Here is a 17,098-nt window from a genome sequence, read left to right as displayed (position 1 = left end):
GTTAGCAACCCTCACTGAAGAACAGCTTACCATCAGTGTGGCCAGTACAGAGCAAGTATGTAAACCAACCAGTTCTGCCCCAGTCCCTAACTAACTAAGGCCATGCCTTTGCCTAGCCTCTGTTGGGCCTCCTTACTGTAGTGACAGCTTTTAGGGCTGGTAAGCAATGTAACTCCTGTGTTTGCCATATTTACTTAGTGAAAATGGGACACAATAAAAAAAAAAAGTTTATTGGTTTTGATGACTCTTAAGATAAAACTGTGGTTGTACAATAAACAGTAAGTAGCCCAGCCATGTTAGTTTTAGGCAAAGACCTGTGGAGTTTATGTCAGAACTTCAGCTTTCCAAATAGATAGAGCAAAAAGATCTACACCTGACACACAGAAAGATCATTAGACATGGAAGATAACCATTTTTAAGTGGTTTTATTTTTATATAAGCTGTTTCTTTCCCACAGACTGCCTTGCCAACCAGGAAAGGATTCCGGCACCAGACCACCAGGTTTTTGTATCGTTTGGTGGGATCAGAAGATCTGGCTGTGGACCAAAGTATCGTCAGCCCTTATACTTCTCGGATCTTAAAGCCTTATATCAGGTATCCATGAGTGAAGGCTGTCAGGAGAGGTGATGTTGGTGGCTTCTGTACCCAGTCTACAGGGTAAATATGTCCTGACACAACAGGTTCAGGCAAGGGCAGGCAAGATGGTCCTTAGAAAGAGGTATGAAAAGTAGACTGAGTTAACTTTGATTCTCAGTCTTCGTCATCATCATTTTTGTTGTTGTTTTTATTTTTTGAGACAGGGTCTCTCTACATGGGCCTAGGCTGCCCTGAAACTCACTGCGTAGACCTGGCTGGCCTTAAATTTACAGAGATCCGCCTGTCTCTGCCTCTGTTGTGCTGGAGTTAAAAACACCTGCCATTACACCTGGCTCTTATTTACTCTATGAAAATTATGTATCTTTAATAGTCTGTGAACTGAAAAGTAAGAAAGGAAAGCATTCTCAGTGAAGCCAATATCTGAACTGAACATTGGAACAGTTTGTTTTCCTTCCTTTTGTGTGTGGTGTGTGCCTCTGTGTGTGCGTGCACATACATGCAGGTGCACTTATCTGTGAAGAGCTGTGGGTGTCTTTGGGTATCTTTCATTATTACCCTGTGAACCTTTTTAAAATAAATTCAATTAATTAATTTTGAGGTAAGGTCTTCCTGTGTATCCTTGGCTGTCCTGGAACTCATTATGTTGACCAGGCTTGCCTTGACCTCACAGAGGTCTGCCTGCCCCTGCCCCTTGAGTGCAGAGATTAAAGACCTGTGCTACCACACCTGGACTGCACTTTACTTTTTGAGACAGAGTCTCTCAGTCAATCTAGAGGTGACTATTTCACCCTCAGCCATCTGGCTTGCAAACTCTAGGGATTTATCTGTGTCTGCTCCACTAGCATGCACTGTCACACCTCACTTTTACATGGCTCTGGGGATTCAAGTCGCCATGCTTCCATAGCAAGTACTTCATCTACTCAGCCATCTCCTAGCCCCAGTTTTTCTTCCTGTTGGACAGCTTCTAATAAATGTGGTCCAGACAGTGAATGGAAGACAAACTTCCTGGAGAGGCCATGCTTACTCTACAGCTCTACCACTACCCTGATCCCCCTCACCTACCATTCAGTTCCTAGGCAAACCTGTGGAAAGGCCATTTATAGGCCTGCTACAAGTGGAGTTTGGCAGTCCCTCCTTTGGCCTCTGCTCATGCTAGTGAAGCATCCCTGTGTCAGGCACTTCTGAGCATATCTAAGTGCTGTTTCTGTTTCTCACTTCACCTCATGTAATCCCTGGTGGGTACCAGAGGCCTCTGCCTTGTTCCGTGTTCAGAGTGAATTTAGAAAGCATTAAACTGCATCCTGGCTAGCTAGCATATAAAGTAGAACGACTTGGTATGATGTTGTAAGCAGTTCAAAGTAGCTGTAAGTCAGATAACTAGCAGTAATGAGTATTTTTCTTGACTTTTAATTTGTTTATTTTCTGTGGTGCTGGAGGCGTGATTATGAGACAAAGCCACCCAAACTACAGCTCCTGTCACAGATTCGTTCCCACCTGCACAGGAGTGACCCTCACTGGACACCTGAGCCTGATGCACCTCTTGATTACTGCTATGTCCGACCAAATCACATCCCAACGATCAACTCCATGTGTCAGGAGTTTTTCTGGCCTGGTATGTTTCTACTTCCACACCAGGCAGATTGGTTTTTCGCTCTATATCACCTGGGTGTGTTTTTAAATAGTGTCTGCCATGTGACCCTAAGCTGTTTACTCTTGATTCCATTTAGTCTGTCTTTACTAACATAGAAATATTAAAGTATAAATGCCTCTCGCTTTCCTAAGGTCAAGAAGCCAGCAATTAAAGTAATCAACAGTGTTTTTGTTTGTTTTTCTTCCCTGTTTGTCTCTGCTTCCAGAATAAAAGATTCATCCTGTTTTGCTTCTGCCTATGTTTAGATACCAGGTAATGTCTCTCCAAGATACACAGACTCATAGCTGGGCATGCGGACACTTTTGGGTTTTTTTGCCTATAATAGTTCTTTAGGTTTTGTTGTTTAGCCATTTCTTAGAGAGTGTTAGGACACCCTAAAGGTGTTTTTAAGAAGCCAAATGCCCCCTGACTTGAGGAGTCAGAGTAAACCAGGAAGATTTGTCATTTCATCAGCCAAGACCTAGGCCATCAATCAGCAATCTCATTGCTAAATATGAGCATACTCTCTGTGGGCCTGCTCGGAAACCTACAGGACACATCTGTCTTGCAGATGTCACAAATTTCATCAGGGTCAGAGCCCTGCCATGCTTATGTTCTGACTGTGGTTCCCTCTCTTCTGGGGTAGTAGTGGAGCCTAAAAGTCACTTTCTGGGTTATCAGCTGCTTCTGCCTGATGTTAAGTATTTGTCACACACCACCTTTAAAATTTTTATTTTATTGTGAAAGCTTTGATAGAAAGATTGTCAGTGGTGTATGAGTGGGATAAAGAAAATAATATTAGCAGGCTCATGAGATGGCACAGCAGGTAAAAGTGCTTGCCACGTAAACCTGCATCCTGAATTCCATCCTCAGATCCTACAGTGGGAGGAGAGAACAGATTTAGTACAGTTTTGTCCTTGGACGCCCCACCCCACATACATACTATTGCACATATGTACTAGTAATCATACATACTCAACTCACGACAAGAAGAACAATAACAATAAATAGAATTTGAAGAAAAAGAAAAGGGCAAATGATACTGGCACTTTCAGGGACCTTTACCCCTGCTCTGTCCGGGCTCACTGCAAGAAATGAGACATTTTAAAATGTGCCAAACCAAACACATGGTAGACGAGGCTGAGTCAAAGCCAGGTGTGTCCATCCATTCTGAACCTGGAGTGCTCTCTGCTACCCAACCTGTCCTGTCTCTCTGCTTTTAACATATGTACTTAGAAAAGACTATGTTAATTTTGATATTTTCTAAAATGCATTTTTCTGGTCTGAATGTGTGGTATCTATGGTAATGTCTTTGCCTCGAATTTGGGGAATTTTTTTTAGCATGCAGGTATAACAGTAAGTACAGGCTGAACAGCTTGTTGTTCATTAGTTCCAAAAGGCACATGGTCTGAGTGTCTGGTCGGTTCTTTTCTTTAGGCATTGACCTGTCTGAGTGTCTGCAGTATCCAGACTTCAGTGTTGTAGTCCTTTATAAAAAAGTCATTGTTGCCTTTGGCTTCATGGTTCCGGACGTGAAGTACAACGAAGCTTACATTTCATTTCTCCTTGTCCATCCTGAATGGAGAAGAGCGGGGATTGCCACATTCATGATCTATCATCTGATCCAGGCAAGTTCTCTCTCACCTAAAGTAGGTGATTTATCTCTCAGGGCTTCCCGGAAAGGCTTGGAGGAGATGAGGCTGAGCTGGCATAGTCCAAGCAAAAGGAAGGCGTTGTCACCAGTCATGAGACTATGGAAGCTCCTAAACTTCTAGCCCCTAAAATAAGACTCTATTCTTGGCTTCAGAGAAGCCCCTAGGTGAACATATATCATAAATAAAACAACAAAGCACCACATGTGAAACTGTAAAGCATATGTGCTGTCTGTATTGATACTGTTCTGCTCTTAGAGTGTGTCTCCAATGACTTTGAGGGTACATTACCTGTTTATAAACCTTTTATCACAATTGAATCAATAAGTAGTACACTATGAATGAATGAATGTGTGAATGCATGAATGCAATGAATTTTTTTCCCCCAAAACTATTTTGTTTTGCTTTTTAGGCAAGATATTGATATGAAACCCTGGTTGGCATGGGATTAACTGTGTCACTGTAGTCAGTTTTCTATTGCTGTGAAGACACACCATGACCATAACAACTCTTAGAAAAATTGGGTTGTGCTTACAGTTTGAGAACGTTATCCTCATGGTGGAAGCATGGTGGTATGCAGGCAAACATGGTAGCTCAGAGTTTAGTTTCTGCTGGGTGTGATGTATCAGGCAGGAATAGAGAACCACTGGGCCTGACTTGGACTTCAGAAACCTCAAAGCCTACCCCTAGTGACACTCCTCCAACAAGGCCACACCTCCTAATCCCTTCAAATAGTATTATTCCTTGGTGACTAAGCATTCAGATCTCTGAACCTATGGGAGCCATTCTTATTCAAACCACCACAGTCACCCAGGCTAGTCTTGAACTCATGGCAGTCTTCTGAGTGCTCAAATTATAGACCTGAGTTTCTACACCCAGCAAGGATTTTTTTGTTTGTTTTAGGCAGGATCTTATTATGTAGCATTGCTAGCCTTGAACTCACAGAGATCTACCTACCTCTGCCTCCCATATGCTGGTATCAAGGTGTGTGCTACCACTCCTGGCCCAGCCGTGATATTTTCTTTTTCTCTTAAGACTGTTATAAACATTTTTTTTTTTTTTTAAAGAACTCTAGTGGTTTTATTAAAGGAAGGCATTTCTGGTTTACTTCTCACCAGTCTGTTCTGGCATGCTTCTAATAATATCAGAGTCACCTGGAAAATAAAAACGATAGTTCTACCGTTCATATAATGGCAACTGGTAATCACAGAACTTCCCTAGAGTGGCTACACGGTCTTTAACCAAGAAGGCAGATTAGCAATATCTGAAATTACAGTATCACTCTTAAGACCAACTAAAAACCGTCTTAGAATCTCAGCCATCCTACGATCACACAGAATAATCCTAACAAGCCAGACCGGGTTTGTCACCAGAATTTAGAAAGCCAGACATAGGTAAAGAACCAGGCCTGGGGACACATGCGTGGTGTCTCTATAGCAAATGTCTAGCCTGCCCTGATTATCACAGAATCAGAACATCGAGAAGATTCACAGTTATTATAAACATTTTTATTGCATGAGCTAATAGGTATAGCAACTTACTTTCTCTTTGAACCTTAAGCTTCTGAGGTATAACACTGTGAAGCAAAAGCATATTTTTTTTCTCAAGAATTCTTCTGGTAAATCCTATTTAGAAACTGTTTGGTATAGAAGATTATGAAATGGGTCTGGAGAAATGGCTCAGAGGTTAAGAGCGCCGACTGCTCTTCCAGAGGTCTTGAGTTCAATTCCCAGCAACCATATGGTGGCTCACAACCATCCATTATGAGATCTGGTGCCCTCGTCTGGTGTGCAGATATACATGGAAGCAGGATGTTGTATACATAATAAATAAATAAAATCTTAAAAAAAAAAAAAAGAAGATTATGAAAACTGGGTGGTGGTGGCATACACCTTTACTGCCAGCACTCAGGAAACAAATGCAAGTAGATCTCTGGAGACCAACCTGGTCTAACACAGAAACCCTGCCCAAAACAATAACAAAGATTATGCAATATTAATTTGAGCAAAATTTTTTGTTTTATTTTGAGATAAGTTTTCTCTGTATAGCATAGGCTGGTCTGGAACTTGAGAACTTTTTGCCTCAAGAGAGGATGGAAATGATAAAGTGGAAATGCTTAACCAAGCTTGTCTTTCCAATTGTTAATGAAACTCACTTAATAATTCCTAGATGTGGGTAGGAATCTTGAAAAGCATCTTTCTAGAAATCACTTCTAAGGCAGAGACAGTAAGACATTGCGTAGTGTTACACATGCTGTCTTATGTTGATTCTGTTGAAACTGGCTCTGTTTCTTTTCCACATCCTTTCTCTGCTTTATGCTCCCTCCAGGATGCATCTCCATATATTCATCTTTCTCTTGCAGAGTGCCTTCGCAGTTCTCTGGCTCTTTTGTTACTAGCAGAGGCTGGAGTAGGGTGGGCTGATAGCTCAGAAGGCATCCTTGGTGCTTAGTGTGAGACCTGGCATGGGACAAGTCCTTGTTAACTGTTTGCTCAGCTCATCAGTATGTGTGGGCATTTTCTATCCCAGTCAGCCTGTAAGAGAAGGCCCAAATATGGGCTCAGTCTGTAGTATCTGGTGATGGCCATGGTGAGATGTCTATATGGATAATCACCCCCTAGAATTTCTCTGTGTGCTCACACCATGCTGTTGTCCTTGGGATACTAATCATGTTCTCTTGTGTCTAATGTGTTTGGAGGCACAGTGTAAAGTAGAAAAAGAAGGAAATTGTTGGTTGCCTTGTGCTGTGTTCTTGACAGCCAGAACTCATCAGTTTTAAGGACTGTCACCTGCAGCATTTTGATACCTTCCTCATTAAAACAGTTCATACCTGTGTGGTCTGGAGTACATCATTCTGTGTGGCTGATCAAAGAATCTAAAAACATGCCTTTATGTTCATAGGACCTTCTCCACTCTTTTCCCCTTAATATAGAAACCTCAGTTCTGGGAAGTTAATTATGTCAGATTTAAAGGGATCTAAGGACTTAGGTGGACAAGGTCTTTAGGCTTTATAACTAAGATTTTAGTATTTAGAAGTTATGCTTAGTATTTAGTATGTTTTCTAGTATTTCTAGGAAAGGAATTATTATTACAGGTTGTGAGGAATGGAAACTAGAATTTCTCATTCTCTAGTTCTGTGGTACTGACATGTCTGATATTTAAACTGAATTATTAATATAGAGGCTGGTGAGATGACTCTGCAAGTGAAAGCACTTGCCCCAGAGCCTGATGGTCTGAGTGTAATCCCTGAGACCCACATCCATATTGTGCAGTATGGCATGCATGAGCCTACACACATATCACCCCTGACACACAATAATAAATAAGTAAGTAAGTAAAATGTAATTGAAATAATGAACAGGGCTGGAGAGATGACTCAGCTGTTAAGAGCACTTACTGCTTTTGCAGAAGACCTAGGTTTGGTTCCCAGCACCCACATGACAGCTCACAACCATCTGTAACTTCAATTTCATAGGATTAACACCTCTTTTGCCCTCTGAAGACCCTGCACTCATGTGGTACATAGACATTCATTCAAGCATATAGTAAAATAAATAAATGTAATACAATATAACAAAATATACTCTATGGTCTTTGCTTCAGGGTAGAGACAACCCCCCCCCACTTGTCCCCCAGTACATGAATCCCTTTAGTCTTGGGGACACACAGCTTAGTGGCAGAGTGCTCCTGGATTTCCAGCTGTTGCTAGGTGCTACACTGCTCTGGTTTCCAGCTGCTACTATCCGCTCCAGTGCCCTGGGCTTCCAGTGGTTGCTACATGTTGCCTTGCCTCAGCCCCCGCCCCCCCAAACCCCTCTTGCTTCCTTCTGAAGATTGTGCTCATTCGTTCATTCTCTTTGTCCCTGTGGCTTCACCTTGTGTTTTCCACTTTTTGGCAGACGTGCATGGGCAAGGATGTGACTCTTCACGTCTCAGCAAGCAACCCTGCCATGCTGCTGTATCAGAAGTTTGGCTTCAAGACTGAGGAGTATGTTCTGGATTTTTATGATAAGTACTACCCACTGGAGAGTACAGAGTGTAAACATGCCTTCTTCCTGAGGCTCCGACGCTGAGGGGAACCTGTTCTTCCCAGAGAACAGTGGGTGCTGTCAGAGAACAGGCCCTCGGGGCTGTGCAGGCAGTTATCCGAAGTGGGCCCAGCTGGGTGAGTGAAGCCATGTGCAGCGGTACGAGTGGGCAGCTCTTCCATCCAGAGACCCTCCAGCCCTTCCTGGAGTGGCTGGCCAGCAGCACCCTGGACCCCACTGTTAACCAAACCAAGGGACTCTGCCATCCACTTCCCACACAGTAATGAGTGAGCACAAGAGAGCTGCTAAACCAATGCATTTGAGAAAGGGTCTGTTTGTCCTGTGTTGCAGCTCAAGAAATGTGAAAGGTGTTAAAAGTTCGCAGAGCCCACATGGCCTTCTGCTGTCCTGGGATAAGAGATTATAAGGTGTCAGGAATGATTCTGACCCTGTTCCTAGCCTTCAGTGTGCTGTCATTGAATCCCAGAGAACTCATGGGGAACTGAAGTCCTGTTGTCTCTTGCTGACTTAGGTCTCAGTCAGGAAGAATAAATTCAATGTCTGTCTCCATGCTGCTTTACCTGATCTACCTGTTATCATCTCCTTATTGGGACACTGACCTGGTATAAGGAATTCACTCATGGCGTGTCTTGGGAAAATAGCTTGAGAGGAACAGCCAAGCTTGATGCATTAGATGCCTTCTCTGGTCCTTCTCATGCCCAAAACAGTTGCACCACAGGAGTGGAGGTGTGGAGTGGTGCAGGCAGAAGTGGATGCCCTGTCAACAGGATGAAGCTGCTTCCTATGTTGCAAATGCTGGAGATGACTGCAGGTGTCTTTGGACCCTGTAAGTGCATTTCCAACAGCATCAGATATTCTCAAATAAAAACCTACCATGTAACAACTCACAGCCAGGGCTTCAGCCTGGTCATTTGCACTCAGCTTGTCTTTAATTAGGAGCAGTGGCTGCTTTTTTCCTTGGTGGGCTCTGGGCTGGGTTGAGAATCCAGACAGCTGAGTGCTTCATAGGCAGTTACAATCTTTGTTTCCTCAATTGTCTTGTGGCCTTAGCTGGTATTAGATAGAGTGAATATCATACTTCAACTGCCTTGCCTGTAAAATGTAGGCAGACTTTTCTGTCCCACCAGCCAGTTCCCAAATAACCACACAGAGACTTACTAATTATAAATGCTCAGCTGATAGCTAAGGCTTGTTACTAACTAGCTCTTACATTTTAATTTAACCCATATTTCTTATTTATACTATGCCACATGGTGGTACCTTTTTTCAGTACGGGAAGTTCATCTTCTCTCCACGTCTCCTCACAACTTTCAACTCCGCCCTTCTTCTTGCCATAGACCTCTTAGTCTCGTTCTCCTGCCTAACCTTATCCTGCCTAGCTATAGGCCAGACAGCTCCTTTACTAACACAGTCACAGTAAGGAATATTCCACAGTAAAATGAGGATAACACCCACCTCAGAGCTTTGTAGCAACAGGTAAAGGAAGAAAATCTAAAACAGCTGGGTGCTTGTAGCTCAGTGGAAGATCACTTGGCGAGGATATGCAAGGGTTGGGGTTCTGTCCTCAGCACTGAAAAACCAATACCAGAAATCAGAACTCTCAGCTCAAAGCTTAGGAGCCTGACATCAGAAAGCACACCTGGGGTTGGAGGCGGAGGGCTGTGCTCAGAACTGCTTGCTTGAGCAGAGCTCCGCATGCCTTGGCTGAGCAGGAAGGAAGTGCTGTACCAGGCACTGGGCCAAGCGAGCCAGCTAAACTCTGCCTCTTGCTCTGTTCACTCTTCTTCATGCCTAGGATACTTGCATTTATCACAGTTGCCTCTTAGTGCCCACCCCTTCTCTTTCCCTACATAGAGGTGAAATAGACTCCTCATTTTTAGAACCTTTCACTGTATACAGGTTTCCCTGTGCGAAGAGGACCTCTGCAAAAGTGAGTAAAGCCCAAGAAGTTTGGTTTTCGTGAGCTGGAGGGAGGCCTGTGCCTGTGCTTTCTAACCTCAGCTCCTGCTGACGATTTCTTGGGCCTGTGAAAAGTGATTTGGCAGCTCACCTAGGAGTCCCATGAGTCGTGGAGCCCATGAGCTGCTTCCAGCCTTGACTGCCCACAGGGTCAGGACCCAGGCAAAGAAGGAGCCACCTGCTAAGGTCTGTCCTGCTGCCTAGAGGATCAGGTGGAGTGGACCATGAAAGTCAGCTAGGCCCCTGGCAGCTCTGGTCACAGCCTCAGGAACTGTGTGACTGGTGTGCTGGTTCTAGGGAGAGCACTGCAGTGTAGCACACTACCTGTGGCTGTCAAAGGGAAAGAGCCAGAGGATAGATGAGGTAGAGATGCAGCAAGGCTCCCATGCTGTGTTCTTCAGCTCAGGTAGCTGAGATGTATTGGACCACACTTGGAACTCCAGGCAGGGCTTAGCTTACTCTTGCCCTATTCCTGGCCATTCAGACCCAAGTCCTGTCACTCAGCTTTCTAAATGTCCCTTGACCCTGGCCCCTCCTGTCACTCCCAGCCATGTCTTAATATCTCTGCTCCCTGCAAAGATCAAATTATATGATGATACTAAGAGTTTTTCAGAGACAGTGAGATCAGGAGGGCACAGCAGAGTATGGTGGTGCATTCCAGTAATCCAAGGCTGGCCTGGACCAAGACTCTGTCTCAAAAAACAGAAAGTTTGCCCTTCCACCACGAGAGGACATGCCTGCTGGCTTTGAAGCAGAATAAGCCCTCACCAGACAAACCATCTCAAACAAAGCTCCTCCAAATGTCTGTAGCATCAATCACCCAGTCTGGTATTTTTGTCCTAAATGTTCTAGGATATTAGCCATTCCCCCTTGGCCAGCTCTTTAAGTTGCTATGCCATCCTCTAATTACTTCCTGCTGTCTGCCTTAAGTCTGATGCCGAGTGGTTGTATTTCTTTAAAAAAACAAAACATACACACACACACACACACACACACACACACACACACACAAATACAATAGAGAAAATTTTTAAAGTAAAAAACTAATTTTACTCTCAAGTTACATTATGGTTGGCTTTTTTTTTTTTTTTTTTGGTTTTTCGAGACAGGGTTTCTCTGTAGCTTTGGAGGTTGCCCTGGCACTCACTCTGTATACTAGGCTGGCCTCGAACTCACAGAGATCCACTTGCTTCTGCCTCCCCAGTGCTGGAATTAAAGGCCTGTGCCACCACCACCACCGCCCAGCTCTGGCTTTTTTTTTTTTTTTTTTTTTAAAGCTTCACAGTACTCCTGAAATTTTCATGTCTTATTTTCCTAACACTGTTTATATCTTTACTGTGTTTTCATAAATAGCATTGCAATTAACGTATTTGTACTTTTTTTTCTACCAGGGATTTGGGCCTTTTACTTCTGGATAGATTCTGAGAAGTGGAATTCTTAGGTCAGAAGTCAGAGGGTGTGTTCATTTTTATTGCTAGTTTCTTTTTTTTTTTTTTTTTAATTGCTAGTTTCTAACTGCCAACATCTTCATTTATAAATTAAGGTACCCGTCGCACCTGAAAGCTACCAGTGTTAGAGACTGGGAAGCTGCAGATAGTTCAGTCCACCCAGTTTGCATCGGTCCACCCCCATTTGCATCTCACAGAGCTTGTTTCCTCTCCTAAGTAGGAGGCCATAGACATCACAGGGGTGTGTGGTGTGATTGTAAAAGCCTGGCCTGGATATTTGGGCCTGGGTTTGCATCTGACATCACATCTCCGAGATAGTCTTCCCTCAGCCCCAGGGCCCTGAGCTGTGGTCACTTACTTGCTCAGAGAGACCACAGCTCATTTCTCTTCTCCAGTCTTTGTCCTTTTCCTCCCTGCCCTTTGGTTGACAGCAAGATGTCAGAGGACAAATGCCTTGATGGCAAGCCCGTGGATCTGATTGCTTCCTAGGTTCCACGTGAGCTGAGCAGATTTGGACCATCTCCTGCATGTGTCCACTGGCCTCCACATGTGTGCTACATATTCAAGCACACACCCCCAACATAAATGAATGTAATTAAGAAAAACAGACTCCTGGTGTGGTGCCCCAAGAAGCCTTAAAGGCCAGCACTTGCAGGCAGAGGCAGGCAGATCTCTGAGTTAGAGGCCATCCTGGTCTACAAATGGAGTTCCAGGCCAGCTGGGGCTACATAATGAGACCCTGTGTAAGGAAAAACCATACTCATTGACTTTGGTGCTCCAAAAGTATAAACCCTTTCGAGAGGCATAGAGGACCACATGGCCAGGTGATGTTTGAGAAAAGCAGGTCCTGGGACTGAGGAGGGGAGGTGAGAGCCATGAAGCTGAGAGAAGACGGCAGAGCTGAATTAGGCAATAGCCTTTAGTCAGTAAATAGCAGAGCCCCAACTCAAGTTGGCTTTTAAAATGGCCATCCCCAGCCAGGTGTACTGCCACACACCCTTAATGCCAGCACTGGGGAGGCAGAGACAGGTGGATCTCTTGAGTTAGGGGCCAGCCTGGTCTATAGAGCAAGTTCTGGGACAGCCATGGCTACACAGAGAAACCTGTCTCAAAAGCTAAGGGGGAGGGGAAAGGCTATCATCAGTTGTTATCACTCCTGGAGAAACCCAGAGGCAGTGTGTCCCCAGGCCACAGGGCTTTGTAGCGCCTCAGCAGTGTGACTTTGGCAAGTAACATAACCTAAATTTCCTTATCTGCAAAAGGATTGTAGGTATCAAATGACTATATATATACACAAACACACACACACACACACACACACACACACACACACACACACACACACGTAGCAATCCTTAGTGTTAAGTGTTTTCTAAGTATTTTTAAACAATTTTGATTTATTTTATATTTTTATTTTATTTTTATATGTTTATTTTTATTTTATATATTTTTATATTTTTATTTTGTGTGTATGGGGGGGGGGTGTTGGTTAATACACCTGTGAGTGCAGGTGCCTGAGAAGGTCAGAGATGCTTAATCCTGGAACTAGAGTAGCGGGCAGCTATGAGCTGCCATGTTGCTGCAGAGTACTGAATGCGATCTTCAAGAACAGTGTATAATCCTGACTGCTGACCCACATCTTTCCAGCCCCAGAAGTGAAACACTTAATTTCCTTTCCTCGTGTCCAGTTCATTCATTCGTGTGTGTGTGTGTGTGTGTGTGTGTGTGTGTGTGTACATAATTTGTGTCTTGGGGGAGTTCCATATACTCTTCATTACTGATTTCTAGGTCAATTCTCTTGTGGTCACAAACAAACCTGATGTGAGTTAAGTTTACTGAGTTTGGCGCTGTACTGTGGTTATGTGATAGAATTCTCCACACTTAGGAAGCTTGCCCTGAAACATCTAGAGATAAGTCACTGTGGCATGTGTAACTTACTCTCAGGTGGGTCAGAAAACCCCTGCCTGTGGTAGTAGATGGGAGGGAATGGAGTTTTAGATTAGGAAAGAGAAGAGAGGGAAGTAGGGGGAAACCCTAATTCACCCCATGCCTTGTCTAGTCCTCTGTGTATTTGTCTTCCAGACCTCCGTGCACTCGCACAAACCACATTAACTTTTTTTTTTTTTTTTTTTTTTTTGGTTTTTGAGACAGGGTTTCTCTGTGTAGCTTTGGAGCCTATCCTGGCACTCGCTCTGGAGACCAGGCTGGCCTCGAACTCACAGAGATCCGCCTGCCTCTGCCTCCCGAGTGCTGGGATTAAAGGTGTGTGCCACTAATACCCTGCACCACATTAACATTTTAAAACTTAAGTTTTTTTTTTTTTAAGTCAAAATAAGATCATTCGCTATTAGCGCAGTTTGATCTTCTCTCAATATGTCATAAGGGGGCTGGAGAGATGGCTCAGTGGTTAAGAACAATGGCGGCTCTTGCAGAGGACCCACATTTGATTTCTAGCACCGGTGTGCTGCTTCACAACCATCTGTAACTCCAGTTCCAAGGGTCCAACTCCCTCTTCTAGTCCTGTGGATCCAAGACACATGTGGTGGATAGACAGACATGCAGGCAAAACACCAATACACATAAAATAAAAAAAATTTTTGATTGCTTGGTTTCTTGATTGCTTGGTTGCTTGGCTTGGTGGTTGGTTAGTTGGTTGATGGGTAGGTTTGGAGCAGGGTCTTGATGTATACAGGCTGGCCTTAGAGTCAAGTTTCTCTTGCCTCATCCTCCCCAATGCTGGTATTATAGGCTTCCAGGCAAAGATGGAAATTAATATTTCAGTGAGAGCCAAGACACACAACAAACACTTCAGGATCCATTAAGCTCCGAGCTTGTTTATCGTGGGTAGAAAAGTGGTCTTCAGAGGCAATTGCTCCCACCCTGGGTCCAGTTACAGGAAAGCCCAGTATTTTCTAAAGGTGAGCTGGAGCATCCTTCAGGAAGCAAGACCCACCAGGTTTCTCTTCAGAAAAGAAAGTGTGCTCTTTGTGGCAGGTTCCCCATATTTGGTAGGTGACTCCAACATAACCATATGTCTACCAAACCCCACATATCTCTTCTTAGCTATTTTATGAGTGCCCACTGGGGATATAACTTTAAAAGGTGATATAACTTTAAAAAGTGTTTGTCAGAACTTCTATGCAGGGCCTAGGTTTCTGTAGGTGGGCAACATATGTTTCATAAGCAGCTGACTAGATGCTCAGGTGGAGTCAAGTCATAGTTTTGATCTCCACATGGTACACAACATCTCACACCAAAAATAATAGACACTCATGGAATGTTGCCTTGTGTTAAGCATTCAGTCAAGCACTTTTACATAGAGCATCTCATTTAACTCTGTCTATAGCTCTGTGAGGCATGGGAGTTGTGTAACCTCATGTCATCACTTACCTATCACCTATCATAGTAGTTCTACAGAAAACCCTCCAAAAAACTTAATGGGTTAGAAAACCTGCTTACTATTTGTTTATCATTTGTACATAATTTAGGTCAAGCCAGTCCTGGTTTCAGCCCCTTGATGGTTAGCTAGGCATTTCAGCCTCTGGAAGCTGACTGACTGTGGACTAGGATGATGGTGGTTTTTGATCCATGTAGTCTCTCCTCCAACAGACTGATTTACATGGAGGGAGGTAACATAAAGCTTGAGAGTGGAGACAAATGGAGAAGAGAGATTGACAGAGGTGGGGGAGGTAGCATACAGAGGTCCACCTCAGGATTGGCCTATCATTTTGCCACATTTTGTAGGCAAAACAAGTCACAGATCAGCCCAAATTCATTGGATTGGAGACTTGACCTCATCTCTTGGAAGGAGCTGAAAAGTCACACTACATAAAGCATGAGTTCAAGACGTTCAGACAGCAACCTTTCCAGTGGCCTATATCTTTAACTCCAGCACTCAGGAGACAGAAACAGGCTGATCTCTGTGAGTTCAAGGACAGCCTGGAAAACATAGTGAGTCCCGGGACAGTTGGGACTACATAATAGAGGGACACTGTCTCAAAAATATTTTTTTTCCCCCGAGACACAGTTTCTCTGTGGCTTTGGAGGCTGTCCTAGAACTAGCTCTTGTAGACCAGGCTGGTCACAAACTCACAGATCTGCCTGCCTCTGCCTCCTGAGTGCTGGGACTAAAGGCATGTGCCACCAAAGCCTGGCTTCAAAAATCTTTAAAAATACATTTTCGTAGTTAGACTGCTGTCTTAAAAAAAAAAAAAAAAGTTTTGACAAACCTTTTGTCATTGCTTGACTTGTTTTTGTAGGTCAAAAGAAGGAAGAACTGAGCCAAAAATGGTAGGTAGGTTGGAAGGCAGATCAGACAGTAAGGCATAAGCAGTTACCCCCTTCTCCCTTTTGTCTGGGCTTATGCTGGCTTCCTGACCATAGCTACTTCCCATGACCTGGACTTATAGAGAATGCTAGCCCATAGGTGGGCCTCAGAAAGAAAACTGTCTTGAAAGAGCACTGGGTCCTTGAAGGAGAGGTGTGTGGAGAAGTGGAAGGTGGCATGCAGATGGTTTGTGGCCATACAGATAGGTGACTGAATGAGAGAGTGAGCGGCATGGGTGAGTGGCAGGAGGTGGAGCCTGGGTGGGTGCTGGGAACACAGGGGTGTAGGTGTATGGATAGGAGAATGAGTGCTTGGGTACACCAACGAGCTGCTGGCCAGTGGATAGGAGGGGCTGAGGATAGCTCTTCCATCTTCTCTGCTTGGTTTTCACTGACGTTAGAGGCAGGAAATAGGGCCAATAGGAGGCATCTCTTGGGTTGAGCTTCTTCCAACTGAGGGAGACTGGCTTTCTCATCAGAAATGTGACAACGTAGCACCTGAGCTGGATCAGTTTCCACATCTCATTTTTCACATTCTACTACTGACCTGCTAAACCTCCCTATGCAAGGTGCTGTGATCCTACGTGGAGTCAGGCCTCCCCTCACAGAGCTAAAGGTAAAGTTGGCAATGGGTTCTGCCGGCCTGCGTCTAGGTTGGTGACCAGTCTTTCCCTTTTGATGGGCCACTCTGGATGGATGGCTCTTTTGTGGATACATGTCTAACCATGCTTTGTGTCAAGCACCTCAGACCAGCCCAAACTGCTTTGTAGGAAAGGCTTGAATTCTTGTCTGGAAATTGGGCTGCCCTACAGGGTGGCTCACTGTGCCATTGTCCAAACCCAATTCCCAGCCACAAATAATTGTGAGGAAATGGGATGGGCTGCAGATGTAAGGGCAGGGACAGCCTCCTAGAAGGGCCCCCAGGGAACTGCAGCTTCTGCCCCACCTGCTTCACACCTGCCAGCTCCCAAAACCTGTGTTCCTGGTTCCTTGGAACCATGCTGGTGTTTTGTGTCTGCTTGCTGACTTCTTGCCTGGGTACATCAGATGTTTAGATAAAGGTTACGGCCCTCTCCGGGGCTGCAGAGGCTTCCCTGTGCCTCCCCAAGATGGCCACTTTCTGACCTTTATCCCCAGAGGTGACTTGTTCATTCGTGATCGCCCCATGAATGGAATGAGCTTTAGCTCTGAGTTCCCAACTTGGTGTATGTATTGTGTATTTGCATCAGCACCTCCCCACAGGCCTGGAGCTCCTTGAGGTGGGACTGAGTCCTCTTTACCTCTGTGATCCTTACTGCTGCCTCCAGCCTGAGGCAGATCACGGTGCACAGTGGCTGTTCCTCCACAGAGAGCACCTGTTCTCTCCACACTAGATGGCATGGGAAAGAGCATTCGCTACCTACCTTCAGATTCAGTTTGCATTTACCACTGTGTGAC

General features: G+C 44.5%; 1 protein-coding gene and 1 non-coding gene across 3 annotated transcripts in view; one reads left to right on the top strand and one right to left on the bottom strand.

Annotated features, from left to right (window-relative positions):
- Window positions 1-8,817, top strand: part of Kat14 (lysine acetyltransferase 14) — a 34,602-nt gene extending 25,785 nt beyond the window's left edge. For both annotated transcript variants that reach the window (XM_027421625.2, XM_027421626.2), the window contains exons 7-10: window positions 458-594; window positions 2,034-2,209; window positions 3,665-3,855; window positions 7,779-8,817. In XM_027421625.2, coding sequence (XP_027277426.1) covers window positions 458-594; window positions 2,034-2,209; window positions 3,665-3,855; window positions 7,779-7,952 — 678 coding nt within the window. In that variant the 3' untranslated portion in view covers window positions 7,953-8,817. The remainder of the gene's footprint in view (window positions 1-457; window positions 595-2,033; window positions 2,210-3,664; window positions 3,856-7,778) is intronic.
- LOC113836456 lies at window positions 5,241-5,372 on the bottom strand. The gene has a single exon (XR_003486679.1). It is a non-coding gene; the product is annotated as a small nucleolar RNA SNORA72 (small nucleolar RNA).
- Window positions 8,818-17,098: the final 8,281 nt, after the last annotated feature.

The sequence above is a fragment of the Cricetulus griseus genome, chromosome 6 (assembly GCF_003668045.3).
Source record: "Cricetulus griseus strain 17A/GY chromosome 6, alternate assembly CriGri-PICRH-1.0, whole genome shotgun sequence".
Lineage (NCBI taxonomy): Eukaryota > Metazoa > Chordata > Mammalia > Rodentia > Cricetidae > Cricetulus > Cricetulus griseus.
This window is presented reverse-complemented; position numbering and strand designations above follow the sequence as displayed.